The sequence below is a fragment of the Phacochoerus africanus genome, chromosome 4 (assembly GCF_016906955.1).
Source record: "Phacochoerus africanus isolate WHEZ1 chromosome 4, ROS_Pafr_v1, whole genome shotgun sequence".
In the NCBI taxonomy this organism is placed as follows: Eukaryota; Metazoa; Chordata; class Mammalia; order Artiodactyla; family Suidae; genus Phacochoerus; species Phacochoerus africanus.
This window is the reverse complement of record NC_062547.1, coordinates 42,448,953-42,465,866: the sequence shown is the minus strand read 5'-3', so window position 1 is coordinate 42,465,866 and position 16,914 is coordinate 42,448,953. Positions and strand designations below refer to the sequence as shown.

Genomic DNA, 16,914 nt, shown 5'->3' with positions numbered 1-16,914 from the left:
TATCTTTTGATTATGGTTGCTCATGTTGTGCCCAAATTTTATGTTCTTTTTTTTTAAAATTAATCTTTTCTGGAGTTCCCATCGTGGCTAAGTGATTAATGAATCTGAGTAGGAACCGTGAGGTTGCAGGTTCGATCCCTGGCCTTGCTCAGTGGGTTGAGGATCCAGCGCTGCCGTGAGCTGTGGTGTAGGTCGTAGACGTGGCTCGGATCATGCATTGCTGTGGCTCTGGTGTAGGTGGGCAGCTACAGTTCCGATTAGACCCCTAGCCTGGGAACCTCCATATGCCAAGGGAGCGACCCTAGAAAAGACAAAAAAAAATAAATTAATCTTTTTTTTAGTGTCCTCTGAATTTTTTATGAGTTAGTCTTTCTCCGCTTTGATTTATCATTTTTCCATGATTTCTCCAAATATTATTAATTTTCATTATTTAAAAATATTTAGTATATTTGGAACTTACACTAACATCATTTGTAAAGTATATTTTCAATTTTATTTTTGTAAAATGGCCACCCAGTTGTCCCAATCCCATTCATTGACTAGTTTGCTTTACCCACTAGTTTGACAGGCAAACTGAACCATATACTAACCATATATATTTGTGTCTAATTCTGAGACACAGGGATCACTCTTTCCATGGATAGGTCAGTATTACACTGTTGTATTTATTGAGGCTTTGTTCAATGTACTCAATGCCTTCATTACTCTTCCTTTGCAGAAGAAGCAGTCGGAGTTTATTTTCTATTATTTCTTCTAACTGCCTTTTTTTTTTTTTTTCGGTCTTTTGTCTTTTTAGGGCCACACCCGTGGCATATGGAGCTTTCCAGGGTAGGGGTCCAATCAAAGCTGTAGCTGCTGGCTTATGCCAGAGCCACAGCAATGCAAAATCTGAGCCAAGTCTGCAATCTACACCACAGCTCATGGCAACGCTGGATCCTTAACCCACTGAGCGAGGCCAAAGATCAAACCCACGTCCTCAGGGATGCTAGTCAGGTTCACTAACCACTGAGCCACGACAAGAACTCTGCTTATTTTTGCATCCAGAAACACAGCTGATTGTTCACATGATAACATGTGGCTCATCCACCTGTCCCAGTGCTCTCCTTGTCTGTGTGGAATTTCAGCTGGTGGCTGGGTATGCAGGACTCCCATCCCACACCCGCCATTCTCTCTTGCACCTGCTCCACTTAGTCCTACAGGCCACTCCTCCATTGCAACCCCCTTGATGAGAATGGCAAGGACTTCCGGCTGCTGATCCAAAGGCCAGTTTCTCAACCACCTGGCAGCGTCTGACACTCGATCAATAACTCTGTCAGTTAGGATTCGGGGACACTGCACTGTCCTAGTTTCCCTACTTCCAGAACAGCTGTTCCCACTCAGTCTGTTTTTGTTGGATCCAGCTCCTCCGCCAGACTTTGAAAGATGGAGACCCTATGCTGCCCTTTACCCCCTCTTTTCAGCCTCTAGTCACATTCAGAGGGAGCTGAGCCAGGCCTTTGAGTGGAAGCTCCCAAAGGCTATGGTCTTGTCTGTTCACAACAAAGCTCCATTACCTGAAACAACGCCTAGAACACAACAGGCACTTATTGAATATTTGTTGAATGAACACATGGAAGAATGTTTTTGAACGTTTAAAATAGTTCCTAATTCAAATGACATGTTTACAAATAAGTAGTTCAACATGGCTGTAGTCTGAGGCACTTGAAGTCATAGGACGTAAGACTGAAAAGATTAGATATACAGACCATCTTATCTTAAAGAAAAATAGCAAGTATGATGAAGTGGAGGGAAGGAGAAAGTGTTATATATATGCTGCATTCTTCACATTTTATAAGGGGAGCCCAATTATCCAGTTGTTAATGCTGATAAATTAAAAAATATATATATATATAGGCATTTCTGCTGTGGTGCAATGGGATTAGCAGCATCTCTGGAATTCTGGGATGCAGGTTTGATCCCCAGCCCAGTGTGACTGCAGCTGTGGCATAGGTCACAACCTGTGGCTCAGATCTGATCCCTGATCCAGGAACTCCATATGCCATGGGGCAGCAAAAAAAATTGTGTGTGTGTGTATGTATAAAATGTATAATGTACATATACATATATATGCATAAAATATATATGTATATATCTAACTTTCCTATTAAAAGTTGATAATACTTGAAAAAAGTAATAAGAATGGAAACTAACAAATGGTGACCTCTGAAGAGTGGGATTTGGGAAAACTTCCCCTTGCATATATTTTTCTATCATTTGGAAAGAAATGACACCTATGAATGCATTACTGCTATGATAAAGAAAACAAACCCAAAAAGTGGGGTCAGACCATGGTGAACTTTCAATCACCCTACCATAGGCTTTATTCTCTAGTCATAAAGCCTCACAGTGCAAGCTCACGTTGCTTGACTTTGCTACCCAGGCTCACAAGTGTCAACCACAGGCTCCAGAACGTCAAGGATTCACCGGGAGGGGGATCAGACGGGGTAGGATGGGAAAGGCTGATATGTGAGTGGAAGTGGAGCAAGAACTGAGAAACATCTTGGCGAGGGGTCACATCTCAAATAGCTCTGGTCTCTAAAGTGCCCACAAGACCCGCACAGAAAATCATAGGGTCTGTCTAGCAGCTCAATCAGCCTTGCTTGGTCACCAGACTTCAGTTCATCTCCTGTATACATCTTGCAGTTTAGGGGACAAAGACGTGTCCTCTGGCATCGCTCAATCCCTGAAAGGCTCTTCTTGCTCAGCACAGGTCAGTTCTCCACCTCTGGCCAGAGGAATGGAAGAAAGGTAGAGATAGAGACCAATAACTGGCTTATTTCTGAAGCCAGTTATGGGTTTTGCTCTGTTTCCATGCCTGCGCTTCCACTTTAGGATGCTACATGCAGGGGATCTTGGTGATTCCTTCAGGAAAAAGGCAGGAGACCTGGAGCTCTCTTCTAGCAGCTCTGGGTGCTGGCAGCTCCAATGGTGGGAGATCCGAATGGGCTCAACCAGAAGTTTTCTCCCTTCTGCTCCATCTCCCCACATACTCCCCTTCAATCCAACCATTCAAACCTGCTGTCTGGGAGAGAACGTTGCCTCTTACATTAAATTTAGGGAGCAAGGTAACATGCAGGCATAGCTTCCTGGGGCTGGATGCTTGTAACCCAGGTTTCATTGTTTACTGGCTTTTCAAAGTTCTCTTCTCTTGTGGATCTGACAGAGTCCCAGGAGGAAACATCCCAGACTGGTATGATTGAAGACTGTTTCATGAGGGGGCTAAATGCAAAGATAGGCAGGGTCAAGGAAACGTGCCAATGCGTGGAGGAACACCCTAAGGCAGAAGTAATGAGGTGTTTCCATCCCAAGGCTTAAAGGGACTAGGGAAGGAGCAGGTACCCAGAGAGTGGGTGACAGAAGAGGAGAATGGATACTGGGGGAAGTCTCTGCACCCCCTGGTCGTTTCTCACATTCTGTGCTCACATGAAGATTTCTCAGGAGCTCCTCACAGACAGTGAACGATGGAGCAGAGAACAGTGGGGAAGCCTGGGACAGGGCTTCAGGAGACTCAGGGATGGTGTTGGGTCTGCTCCTCATGTCCCTCATGAGGACAGCTCAAGAAATTTCTTTGACTCCTCAGGCCTCAGCTTCTTCCTCTGTTAAATGAGGATATGACAATGGATGGTCTTTAAGGAACATGACGGATGCTAGGGATACAATAGTGAACAACAACAGGCAAGACTTAGTCCTTAAGGAGCTTGGTGGGGAAAAAAAAATACATATATCATACGAAAGAAAATAGATTTACAAACCGTTAAGCACTCTAAGCAGGGAGAGCAGAGGTCCTGGTTTCCCCCCCCACATCCTTCCTCGGTCAGTCGGGGCTGTGGGATCTCGTCTCTCTAACAGAGCAAAAGATGGATGCTGCCCTTGACTCCTCTCTGCATCACAGCAAAGGACGTAGCCTCCTTCTGCTTGGAGGCCTCCTGCCCCTGTGCGTCTTCTGGATTCCGGAGTCTTTGTGAAGCAAGAAAGAGCTCCTGGATTCTGCTATCTGCTCTTAATTGACTTCCATCCATCTTTCCTTGGTTCTTACTTGATTGGCTTCTCCTTCTCTGTTTCTGGAGTTTGCTTATGTTAGATGGTTTTGCTTTTGCTTTTAGCCACGATATTGACTGCTTTTTTGGATTCACCTTGGGGATTACCTCTCTGCGTTCCCCCCACTGCCACCTAGTCCACGTGCAATTGACACTACAGTCGTGGGGGATCTGGAAGGCTGATGAAAAGTGTAGTGGGGTTCCTGTCATGGTGCAGCAGAAACGAATCCAACTAGGAACCATGAGGTTACAGGTTCAATCCCTGGCCTTGCTCAGTGGGTTAAGGATCTGGCATTGCTGGGAGCTGCAGTGTAGATTGCAGACGTGGCTCGGATCTGATGTTGCTGTGGCTGTGGCTAGGCCAGAAGCTATAGCTCCGATTGGACCCCTAGCCAGGAACCTCCATATGCTGTGGGTTGTGGCCCTAAAAAGCAGGCGGGGGGAGGGTAGACCCTGAAGGAGCCCTGCCAGGTTCAGATCCACACTGGGTGAGACCAGGAGCAAACCACTCACTTTTTGCGTTCCAAGTCCATCCTCTATAAAATGGGAAGAATGCCAGTTCTTACCTCATGGGGCTCTTCAGAATCTTAAAGGAGATGACACCTGATAAATTCTCCATCGGCTGCCCCTCCCCCAGAGGTGAGCCAGGTGAATTCTGCAGGGGCGTCTCTACATTCCAAGCCCTGAGCTTTGTCCATGTCCCCCCATAGACTCAGGCTCATCCCATGCAGAAAGTCACTCAGCAAAGCAAATGCTCTGAACGATCCTCCAGGAGAGAAAGCTGTAGGTTTACGCTGCACACACCCAGCCCCCACTTTACAATCCTCCCCCCTAGACATTTTCCAACTTCAAATTCCTCTTTCCAGTGGCACTAGGACCTCACCCTCACTTGCTCTCCCTCCCTGCCTGCAGCTCAGTCCCAAATCCTAACCCCAGAGAGTGCATCAAAATGATTCTAGGAGCTCAGCAAAGCCATGTGGCATCCTCACTTCAGAGGCACCTCAGTGGTCCCTGTAAGTTATTAGGCCTCAAATACGTCATTTTCCAAACACACACACAGCTCTCCACAAAAAGAATCACAATGAATGAGATTTCCTTCACCTTCTTACACACACACATGTGTCCTAATGACGTTAATTGTGTTCTACCTTTTCATCCGAATCTTCTTGGCTCCTATTCGTTCATTCATTCATACACTGGGTGAATATCGAGAACACACCGTGTGTCACACATGGAGCTCAGCACCGGCGATGCAAAAGTGCACATCTTCACAGAGCTGACGCACTGAGCCATGTCTAGCCCACCTGGCCTGGCCGCCCTCACACCTGTCCTAGCAAGAGATCACATTCCTCTCATGTCCCTAAGGCCTCGTCTTCTCTCCCCTCAGTGGGCGGACCACACTTAGTCATGAGGGTGGCCTGGGGTCATCTCTGTGTCTTCCTGACTTCATGCACCTGACAGGAAATTGCTGGCCCAGGACAGAGGTAATGCTCTGACCCATAGCTCTCTCCTGATTCTCAGATCCCATCCCAGACATGTACCTTCCTTCTCCAGGAAATTCTAGGGACAGGACACAACCTCTGGACAGTGAGGGTCCAAGCAAAGGGTCCAAGTTGCACTAAAGAGAGCCCAGGCATTTGAGTCAGAGAGAACTGGATTTGAATCCAGGGCTGTGTAGACTTCAGTAAGTATCTTAATCTCTGCAAGCCCCCAGTTCCCTCCTCTGTAACATGGGGATAGTAATTCCCACGTAGCAAGGTGGCTGTGAGCATCTGTAATCACATAGCAGGGGCTCACATTTTGTCTGTGTTCCCAAGGGCACCAATGCAGGGTTTCTGAGCTTGGATCCAACTACCCCAGCCTGGGGGGTGGAACTTACACCAATGAATGGAAGGGACTGGGCCCTTCCTCAAACTCTGGGCATGCAGATCCTGATCCTGGCCTTGCTGCCCTCCTCTCTGCCCCGGGAGCGCTGGCAGGAAACGCCGCTGCCCTCTGAGCCCTGGCTTCTGGGCTTCTGCACGCATAGGAACGCCTTCTCCATTTACATCTACAATCAGGCAGGGCCACTTCATTTCTAACCACCACATCTTGTGCAAAAAATCCTCTTGATGCACACCCTAGCAGGAAACATACACGGAAGGGAGTTCTGGGAAATGTAGTTCAGCCTAGCCACGTCGACACTTGCACACCCATTACAGTCCACTTCTTGTCAACTGACATCCATAATCACTTCCCTAAACAATAGCTAATTCCAAATAAAGACAATCGCAAAGTCAAGCTTCTCCCTAACATGATGCACCTATTCCACAAACAACTGAAACATACCAATCTTATCCCCCAAAGAGCCCGACGACCCCTTTTCCTTTTCTGTGATGCTTATTGTTTTTGGGGTTTTTGTTTTTGTTTTTGTTTTTTGCTTTTTAGGGCTGCATCTGCAGCATATGGAAGTGCCCAGGCCAGGGGTCGAATGGGAGCTACAGCTGCCAGCTTACACCACAGCCACAGCAACGCCAGATCCAAGCCACATCTGCAACCTACACCACAGCTCACGGCAACGTGGGATCCTTAACCCACAGAACGAGGCCAGGGATCGAACCTGCATCCTAATGGATCCTAGCTGGGTTCGTTAACTGCTGAGCCACGACGGGAACTCCTGTGGTGCTTATTCTTCTTCCTGTGAATCACACTCCCTTTCTGAAATCCTGTAACTTAAACACTGAGTCATACAGTTCAGTGCTATTAATAGGTATTCTGTATGGTGGGTAGGGGAAGGGAGAAGAAAAGCAAAGATATTTGGGTGACAAATGTACAAACATTTACATCACAGAAATATCTATAGTGTATAAAACTTTGCAACTGATCACATAGCCATGGCTGGTATGAACAACTACCTTCTCCCACCACCTAGTCTATCTCACCTGTGCACCTCAGCTGGTCGTGGTTCCTTGCCTTTAGGGGTGACCCAAATCGGTTTTTTTTTTTCCTTTTGCCTTTTCTAGGGCTGCTCCCACAGCATATGGAGGTTCCCAGGCTAGGAGTCTAATTGGAGCTGTTGTTGCCAGCCTACACCAGAGCCACAGCAACATGGGATCTGAGCCGAATCTGCAACCCACACCACAGCTCATGGCAACGCCAGATCCTTGACCCACTGCGCAAGGCCAGGGATCGAACCCGCAACCTCATGGTTCCTAGTCAGATTCGTTAACCACTGCGCCACGACGGGAACTCAGGGGTGACCCAAATCTTTATTCCTGAACAGTCTGAGCCATCACAGCCCTCTGACAGAGGTGTTGTCCCCTTCCATGCCCTTTGCTCACAGGGCATGTTGGTGATTTAATCACAGGGCAGAGGTTAGCCTTCGCTTTAGGGTCATAGAGATGTGACCTTGAGTACCAACTTTGCCCCATCAGTATGGGCAATTTTCTTAAGACAACAATCCTCCTGTAATGATTGAGAACAAGACCTGTTAAACATACACTGAGTGCAGAGTCTCAAGGATTACCTTACCCATGGGGCCTTCACCCATCCCCATGGGAGATTTCCCAATTCTGGGGTCCAGGATGGTCTCTGCTTTTGAAGAAACCCAGTTCGAGAAGAAGTCTGTAAGCAATGCAAGAACAGTGTAAATTTGTTTGGTCTCTGCCCTTCACGGGGGTCAAAAAGACACGTCAACTATTTTAACAACCCTCTCCATAGGTGTCTTACAATTTTCTTCCCAAAATAATTAAAAGAATCAAAGCTCAGTCTACTCCCAAAAGAGTAATCCCTAATTTGGCAAGCCCCATAACATTTTCCTAGCTTCACCCAGGACCTGCCATAGGGTAAACATAGCAAGCATTTGTTAAATATCTATTGAATAAATGACTTAGGAAATAGAACTAAAGTTCAAGAACTAAAGTTCTAGAACTAAAGTTCAAGCTTGTGATGATACATCTCTACTCAACAGGTTTAGAACAGGTTTTTTTTTGTTTGATTTTGTTTTTGTTTTGTTTTTAGGGCTGCACTTGTGGCATACAGAAGTTCCCAGGCTGGGGACAAATCAGAGTGCAGCTGCCGGCCTACGCCACAGATACTAGACACATCTTCGACCTATGCTGCAGCTTACAGCAATGCCACATCCTAACCAACTGTACAAGGCCAGGGATCAAACCCACATCCTCATGGATACTAGTGGGGTTCCTAACTTGATGAGCCAAAATGGGAACTCCCAGCCTTCCGTATTCTTTAACCCCTTAGTAGTTAATGGTGTCACCAGTTAATAATTTTTTGTATGAAAATTTCCCTTTGCAAATCACTAACTGGTTTCTAGACCCTGACTTACAAAGCTGAGGTGGCTTTACAGCTTCATTTGGCCTGAAATAAGTCAAGGACAATAGAGAGGAGGGAATCAGCGATGGAGGCGCTTCTGGATGGTGCTCACAGAAATCGGTTAATAGATGGATTTGTAGGAGTTGCTGAGAAAGGAACGGGACATCAAGGTGGTCATGCTGGAGCGGGATTCCACACTCCAGTCCTGCCCCCACACAGACACCACTGAGGACAAGCTAAGGGGACCAGACCCCGGGGCAGAGAAGGCGACAGGACACAACTGACAGGGAGCGAGGGGGCCTGCACACACAGGGGCCTGGGAAGAGCAGCAGTGCAACCAGAGGGGCCTGGAGAGGAGCGGGTCTCACCAGGGGAAGGCTCGGGGCAGGGAGTCTGCCCTGTGGGATGCTGAGATGGTGTCCCTGACACCAAACACAGGGGCACGGGCTCAGCCTTCACCTGGGTGTCCAGCCATCACCCTTGGTACCAAACACGCTGTCCTTATACCAAAGAATAACACACAGTCTTCAGCAGTCCATCTCCTAAGCATTTATTAGATCTGCTGGCTTCTGTGCACAGAGAACTCACTAGCTGGGTGTCCCCGCCCTCAGGGGGCTCACAGCCCATCTCCTGAGCAGAGGCAGAGGCAGCTCAGTACTTGTCAGGCAGGCCACGAGGTCTGAAGTGGTTGGGGGTCCTTGCCACTCCGGCCCCATTCATTGGCAGCCTGGTCAGCCCTCGAGTCCTCCACTCCGTGGCCACTGTCTCCATGCTTAAACCAGTCTGTGACTCTCTGGACATCCTCTCTGGCATCGCTGCAAAGGAGGAGGGCAGCAGGGAGGTTAATCCAGGGCTGAGGAGCAGCAGCCCCACCTGACCCATGGCTCCTCATCCAAGGAGTTGATGACTCTGAGAGGAGCCAAGGAAAGAGGGGCTAAAGCCCTGAGGCCACCTGGGCACAGCCCGCCTCCACCCTGCGGGTCCCCCTCATGCTGGGTAAACAGCACCCAGAGAGGGAGGCCGGGGAATAGCCTGTTGCACCAGCCTTGCTCGGCTCTGCAGCCACTCAGACCCCACACAGGGCATGGGGGGGGTGAGGGGGGTGGAGAAGAGGAGGAGGGGCCCCAGCCCTTCAGGAAAGTTCTGCAGGGCATGGCCCCTCCAGGCTGCCCTCTGCAGGGAAGCTCTGCTCACCCACCCCTGCATCCCCAGGGCCCCTGCTACCTGATCACTTTAGCAGCCCAGGCACCCCCAGGTCCCCTTTGGGCAGCATCATAGTTGCCCCGGGCGTGGAAGTACTTGTCCGAATTTTTGTAATTGGCTTCTCTCATGTCCGAGTAGGCTCTCCACATGTCTTTGGCCCCTGGAAAGGAAAGCACACGGAAAAAGGATATCAGGTGAACAGAAAACTGTGACATAACCTTAGAGAATAATCAAGGAGTGAAAAAGCTTCCACTGACAGTTTCAGTTTGTGGTCGTAGCACCATGGATGCCAGAGGGTGAGAGGAGCATTGCTTCCACCCAGGTGGCTTCTCCCGGCGACTTGAAGGAGACTCGTGCAGGGCGGCGGGGCAGGGGGAGGGCAGCTGTGTTGGACCTGGTTGTCTGACCCTGTGATGCTGGCTCGGGGCCCCATCTCACTCAGGGCTCCACATGATGTGTTCATAGGGGACGACGGGACTCTTCAACTTCATGGCATTGAAATTTGGGGCCAGATCCTTTTTGTTGCTCAGGGCTGTCCTGGGTATTGAGACATGTTTAGTAGCATCCCTGACCTCTACCTGCCAGATGTGGTAGCCCGTTTCCCAGTGTGACATCCAAACATGTTTCCAGACATTGCCAGATGTCCCCAGGACACAACATTGCCCTGAGTGCAGAACCACAGTTATAGCACAAAGCTTCACAGGAGAAGACCCACGGGGCATGGGTGGTGAGACAGATTCTGAGAAAGGGGCAGACATGGTACCTCTGCCTTGACGCCAAGGGAATGTATTCCTGCCGCATGACGGCGCTGACTGTGACCTGAGTTCTCAGGCTGGTAGGCATACAGTTGGCATCCTGAGAGCTTTCAAAGTGGACAGTACTGATGACGTGGGTTGCCTGAGGAAGCAAGCCCTAGAGCAGTGGTTCATTTTCATCCCTGGCTGCACTTTCCAGTCAGCTGGGAAGACGCTGAAAGTCCAATGAGACCTCACAGCCCAGGCCAATTACCTCACACTCTCTGGGGGGTGGGGTCTCAGGCATCAGTAGTTCCCCGGTGACTCCAACACGCAGCCCATACTGATCAGTGCCCAGCTTGAGGGTGTGGCACTGGGACAGGTCACCCTGGGAAGAGCTCTGGCCTCAAGGCAGCTGGGTTCAAACCTCTATCCTGCCATCTGCTGACTGGCACCAGGCCCCTGGCAATGGACTCGGCTGCTCTAAGCCTTGTTCCCCCTTCAGGTGCAGGTGGATGCCTCCCTCAGGGACGTGTTCTGCAGGTAGGCAGGTGGCCAACTGTCCCTGTGCACCTAGAACTGCCCCAGTGAGCACTGAGAGTGTCATGGGAACCTCCTCAGACCTGGACACAGCGGGGGAGCTGGTCCCCTAAACTGCATGGAAGTGCGGAGTTGCTAGTGGAGGCTTGATGTGTGCTCTTGGGTCCCCCACCACACACTGCTTCTGTTGTTGTTCGTTAAAAGGTTAGGAAAGGGGAAACAGTGGCCCGGGGACAGCGTCACTCGGGGTAGGAAGCATCCGCAAGAGCTCAGCTGAAGGTCTCTGCATTTCCCAATTAGGACATGGAAGGAAAGAAGGAAGGAAGGATGAAGGGAGGGGAGGAGAACAGGCAGGAAGCTTAATCCTACTTTGCACAATGGCCCTAAGGGAAATTTTGTATTATTTCAGGACTTGTTCTTTATTTTTTTAATTTTTTAATCTTTATTTGTGGTCTTTTTAGGGCTGCACCTGCAGGATATGGAAGTCCAGGCTAGGGGGTCTAATCAGAGCCACAGCTGCTGGCCTACACCACAGCCACAGCAACGGGGGATCTGAGCCACATCTGCAACCTACACCACTGGTCACGGCAACAGCAGATCCTTAAGCCACTGAGTGAGGCCAGAGATCGAACCCGAATCCTCATGGATCCTAGTCAGATTCGCCAACCGCTGAGCCACAAAGGGAACTCCATTTCAGGACCTGTTCTGTGTCTTCCACTCAAACTTACTTTTCAGCTGGGAGTGATGACTCTTCTCTCTCTAGTAACTGATTGACATGAATCCTGTGCTTTTCAATCTCTTTGACAAGAAGCTCCCCAGACACCTGGCACATTCTACCCACAGGGCAACACCACCTAGGACAGTAGCTCCAACCCTTAAGGGTGCTCAGGGTGAGTCCTCGAGGCCCGCAGGTGCCATGTCCCCTCCATGGGTCTTACCTTCATAAGCCTCACCAAGGAAGGAAAGCCACTGACTGTGGACTCCCAGCACCAAGGAGCAGAAAATGAGGCCTGTGAAAAGCTTCATTGTGCTGAAATGACAGCAGAGGGTCAGGGAGACACGGGCAAGCCCTGCACACACACCTGCTTTGGGATTTGTAGGTCAAGGAGTGCCTGGCTCTTCATTTCCATCTGTTCTCATGGGATGCTCAGTGGTCCATCTAGGAAACACTGCAGCAGGACCTCACTCAGTGCCCCAAGCCCTCCTCTCTGAACCCTCCAGCCCTGAACCCAAGACTGTCTAAGGGGTCACCAAGGTGGCACCGGTAGAGGACGAGGGCAGTTGGAACCAAGTTGTCCCTTCCTGAAGCAGCCTGTAATTAATCAAAAGGCATTTCCCATGTGCCACTCTCCCTGCAGCGACCTCATACAGAACTAACACGCAACAAAAGAATTCTTTTTTAAAGGATATTTTTGTAAAGAACGGACTCCTTGGAGCAGTCCCCCACCTGAATTCTGGTGGAGCAGAGCTGCTGGTGGCTGCCTGCTGGGGAGAAGTGGCTGGTATTTATACTGAGCCCTCCTGCTGGGATCATGGGTGAGAAGAAGAGCTGGGCTGGTGCCAGGTCATTTCTCCTACAAAACTGCAAGGGGAAATTACTGGACAACCATGTTTGTCCTCACACACAGGTCATTTCCCAGTTGTGCAACCCTGAGAAACAAGGAAGGTCTTGCGGCCTGGCAGCCACTGTCGGGGGTGGAGGGGCTGAGGCAGGGGCCACCAGAGCTGCAGAGATGAAGGGCCTGGAGCTCTGGGATGGAGGCCTTGGGGGTGCTGGCAGATATGAGATTAGTGATGACGGCTCCAGCCTGGCCCTTCCTTTTCTGGTCCTTTCCTCGGGATGGTCCCTGCTGGGCAGACAGCAGGTGTGACAGAAATTAAATCTTTTGAGCTCATGTCTAAAGTGCTTGACCATCAAAGCTGATAGACCAGCCCCTCTGAATTTCATGGTTGCCCTGAGCTCCTTCCTCACCGCTTGTGTGCCGATGCTGAGTTCTCAGTTCCAGGTGCAGAAAAGCCCCCTCGGCCACTCAGCTACGCACTTCATAATGGTCAACACCTATTAATGACAAAAAGGCATAATGAAATAAGAAGAGAAGTTTTTTTCCCTCTTTTAAAAATTTTGTTATTCAAATAGTTGCTTTACAATGGTCTGTTGATTTCTGCCGTATAGTAAAGTGATTCAGTTATACATACATATGTATATATATGCTTTTTTAAAATGTTTTTTTCTGGGAGTTCCCATTGTGGCTTAGTGGTAATGAATCCAGATGCGGGTTTGATCCCTGGCCTCGCTCAGTGAGTTAGGGATCTGGCGTTGCCATGCACTCTGCTGTAGGTCACAGCTGTGGTTCGGATCCTGTGTGGTTGTGGCTGTGGCTGTGGCTGTGGCGTTGGCCCTTTCCGCAGAAAAGAAAATCCTGTACTTGGAGAACAGACTTGGGGACAAGCGAGGGGGAGTGGGATGGATAGGGAATTTGGGGTTAACAGATGCAAACTATTGCCTTTGGAATAGATAAGCAATGGGATCCTGCTATATAGCACTGGAACTATATCTAGTTCACTTATGATGGAGCATGATAATATGAGAAAAAAGAATGTATATATGCATGTGTGACTGGGTCACCTTGCTGTATAGTAGAAACTTGACAACACTGTAAACCAGCTACAATAGAAAAAATAAAAATCATTATAAATGAAAAGAAAGACACAGTACAAAATAGCACCTAAACCAACAACTATCTAGGAAACAACCTTAAAAAATACACAGATATTTACAGAGAAAACTTAAGTTTGTTAGGGGATAAAAAGTGGGGATGTATGTTGTGTTCATGTTTAACTTATTAAAGGCATCAATTCTCCTCGGGTTAATTTATAAATTCAGTGCAATCCTAATTAAAAAATTCCCAGGGGATTTTTTAAAGGAATGCAACAGATTTATTCCTTACAGATGAATAAAATTCCCTGAATAATAAAGTCAATTTAAAAAAAAATAAGGGCCTCTGAGATGCATGAGCTTGGGATTTAACCCAAGTGGGGAGACTACAGTGACCACTGTGTGCGTCTTTGGCCCAGAGGGTGTCCCTGGGGCCAAGAGAAATGAGGGTTGTTTATAGAACCAGTTGTGTCCCAAATAGGCGTCAGAGAAGTAGAGCCACACAGCTTTGAAGGTTCTCCTTATGCCAGGCCTGGATGAAACAATTTCACATCAAGCAGTGGGGGCCCATGGGGAAGTGTGTGTCCCACCCTTTGCCTCACCATCCTTCAGGACTTGTTAAGATGCTGTTGGGCAGCACCTGGGGCCAGTGCATGAGAGACGTGGAAGACATGGTTATGATTCAGTGGGCATCGCATCGCATCCTCCCACCCCGGCACGAGCAGTGTAGCCTGTGCTCTGTGGCACCAAGGGGACAGGACTGTGGTGCAGGCCAGGGCAAGAGGAATGTGAACAGTAGATAGAACCCATTGGGGATGTAGGTATGGTAGGTCCCTGGGATGGATGCAGGCAGGTGATGGAGGATTTAGGGAGTCCACTTTCTGAGTGGCAGGCTGGAGGCAAATGTGTGTAAAAGAGGAGGCACTTGCACTTGACTGACAAGAACTCTAGAACACAGTGGAGTCTTCCATGGAGGAGGTCACCGGGTTCTTGACCAGTGTGCAGCGGAGCAAGAGAGGACCACTGGGTGTGGATTGAGACTGGAGGCACTGAGGTAGCAGAGTAGAGGTTACAGGGATGTACAACAAGATAAAGGAAGCCAGGCAAGGAAACTACATCCGCTGGAAAGAGCCTCATACAGTCTGGCTCACCTGACAACCGCAGGATGCTCGAGCCACCCGAAGGGCACGTCAGAAGATGTGTTAATCTCGTCTTTCCGTTTTCTATCTGTTTTTGATGCTTTCACATCCCGGGGTCTCGCTGCCCCTAAAGGGGCCACCTTTCCCAGAGGTAGCCAATTCCTAGAGATTAGTAAACCAACCTATGAATGAGACTTTCATGTGCAAACCAACCAACCACCCCAGAGCCCATCTCAACCACCTCCTTTATCAGGCTCTCACACTCTGGGCCACCATCCACCTGCCCTAATTACTCCAGGACCAGGTACCAGACAACGAGGGACCAGCCCTTATGCCCAGAGCCAGCTGGAAGTATTCAAACAAGCCAATCCTAAACCTGCTTACCCTACCTCACTCTTCTTCCCATGGAAACCACAATAAAGACATGTTTTCTCCTACTTCCTCTGTCCCCTGATCTACCCTGGGTAAGATCAACCTCATATGATCAATCCCTCTCCTCACTAGCCTGGAGTTTCCCTTTCTTTTGGGATCTGTGAGTAACAAGCTATCTTTTTTTCAGCTATGTCCATGGCATGTGAGAGTTCCTGGGCCAGGAAATGAACTCATGCCACAGCATGAACCAGAGCCACAGCAGTGACACTAGATCCTTAACCTGCTAAGCTGCCAGGGAACTCCCAAGCTATCTTTTTAATGGCAGTTGTCTCCTGATCTATTGGCCTTACCATACCTGAATAACAATAAAAATCTATATTTCAAAACAGAAATATTGTTATGAGTATTTCAATCAGAAAAGAGAGCCAAAATGTTGAAAATAGGGGGAAAAAAGAAACAACAAAAAACCATGCACATATGTTCATTAGGAGGGAAGGCATCTTGAGTCAGCCAAGAAGGAATGCTAGCAGGTTGAGGTGTTAGCCATATTATAGAAAGTCAAGATTTAGAATCTTACTGAAGATGGGATGGAATTGGGGTGAAGGTCTGAGGAAGCACAAAGTATCTCTTTCCCTGATCAATGACTCCCCATCTATCTGAGAGAGCCCACAGGATTAGAGTTGGAACCTAGGAAGCAGATTTGGGACATGTTATAGCCGGCTGGACCACAGGAAGCCATGGGCTCAGGTTTTCCTCTCACTGAAAGGAAATGGACCTTTCCTCACTGAATGGACCTTCTCACTGGTCCAAATGCCAATAATTCTAAGACTTTCTCAAACATGCCAGACCTGGAGGTGGGCACATCTATGTGCCGAGAAGGACAGGTATGCCAAGCCAGGGCTCTGTCATCATCATCAGCCCCAGACTTTTTATAAGTGGCACCTGCCCCAGCTTTCCTTCTGACCTGGGTCAGGTCTCCTTGATCTGATTCCCCATCACTGGACGTACACGTGATGAGTCTGGAGCCCCTGAATCAGGCTGGGGGCTTTGGAGTGATGGAGGCTCTGCTTTTGGGCAGATGCCCATCCAGCAAATCCGACCAGAGGACACAATACTGGGAATATAGAAAGAGATAATGTGTAGAGAGTTGTGTGTCCCTATTTAGGCAGAGAATCAACTTAGTTCAAAGAAAACTGGAAGGCAAATCACTTGGACCTGGACACACTGTTTTGTTTATTGAACCATTGTGTTGTAAACCATATTTCTCTGAAGGTAAGAGGAACCAGGAGTTCCAGGATGGTTAGGACACACAGCGCTAAACAAGCAGTCCTTGTTTTCCAAATTAATCAGATTGAGACAGACTCTTTGGTAAATCTAGAAGTTTAGCTTTGCTCAATCAATAAGCAATCAATTCCCTATGCTGGATTTTTCTGCCAATGAATGGGAAAAGAGTCTCTTCCTGACATAACATTTTACTGTCCATCTAGAATGAAAACCTTTTTAACTTTATAGAATTGAAAAGCATGCTGAACGATCTAGATATTTGAAAAGCTTAGCAAATACAGGCTTAAGAATGATTCATAAGATGTACTTATTAATCACTTGAAATTGACACTAAACTTAAGAAGAATTATTGGGACTTCAAAGTTTTCGTCTCCCACTTATTTCCCTTCCCCTTTCCCTTGTATGTGAAATCTAAAATACGATACAAATGAACTTACTTACCAAACAGAAACTGATTCACAGGCTTAGGAAACTAACTTATGATTACCAAAGAGGAACTGGGGGGGGTGGATAAATCAGGATTTTAGATTAACAGATATAAACTAGGAGTTCCCATTGTGGTGCAGCGGAAGTAAATTTGACTAGGAACCATGAGGTTG

At 48.3% G+C, this 16,914-nt stretch overlaps 1 protein-coding gene across 1 annotated transcript in view; it reads right to left on the bottom strand.

The window, feature by feature from the left end:
* Nucleotides 1-8,921: 8,921 nt before the first annotated feature.
* LOC125125322 (serum amyloid A-2 protein-like) overlaps nt 8,922-16,914 on the bottom strand; it is a 39,282-nt gene continuing 31,289 nt past the window's right edge. The window contains 6 exon segments of the mRNA XM_047776170.1: nt 8,922-9,080; nt 9,082-9,202; nt 9,612-9,750; nt 11,803-11,894; nt 12,837-12,923; nt 14,672-14,821. Coding sequence (XP_047632126.1) covers nt 9,039-9,080; nt 9,082-9,202; nt 9,612-9,750; nt 11,803-11,890 — 390 coding nt within the window. The 5' untranslated portion in view covers nt 11,891-11,894; nt 12,837-12,923; nt 14,672-14,821 and the 3' untranslated portion in view covers nt 8,922-9,038.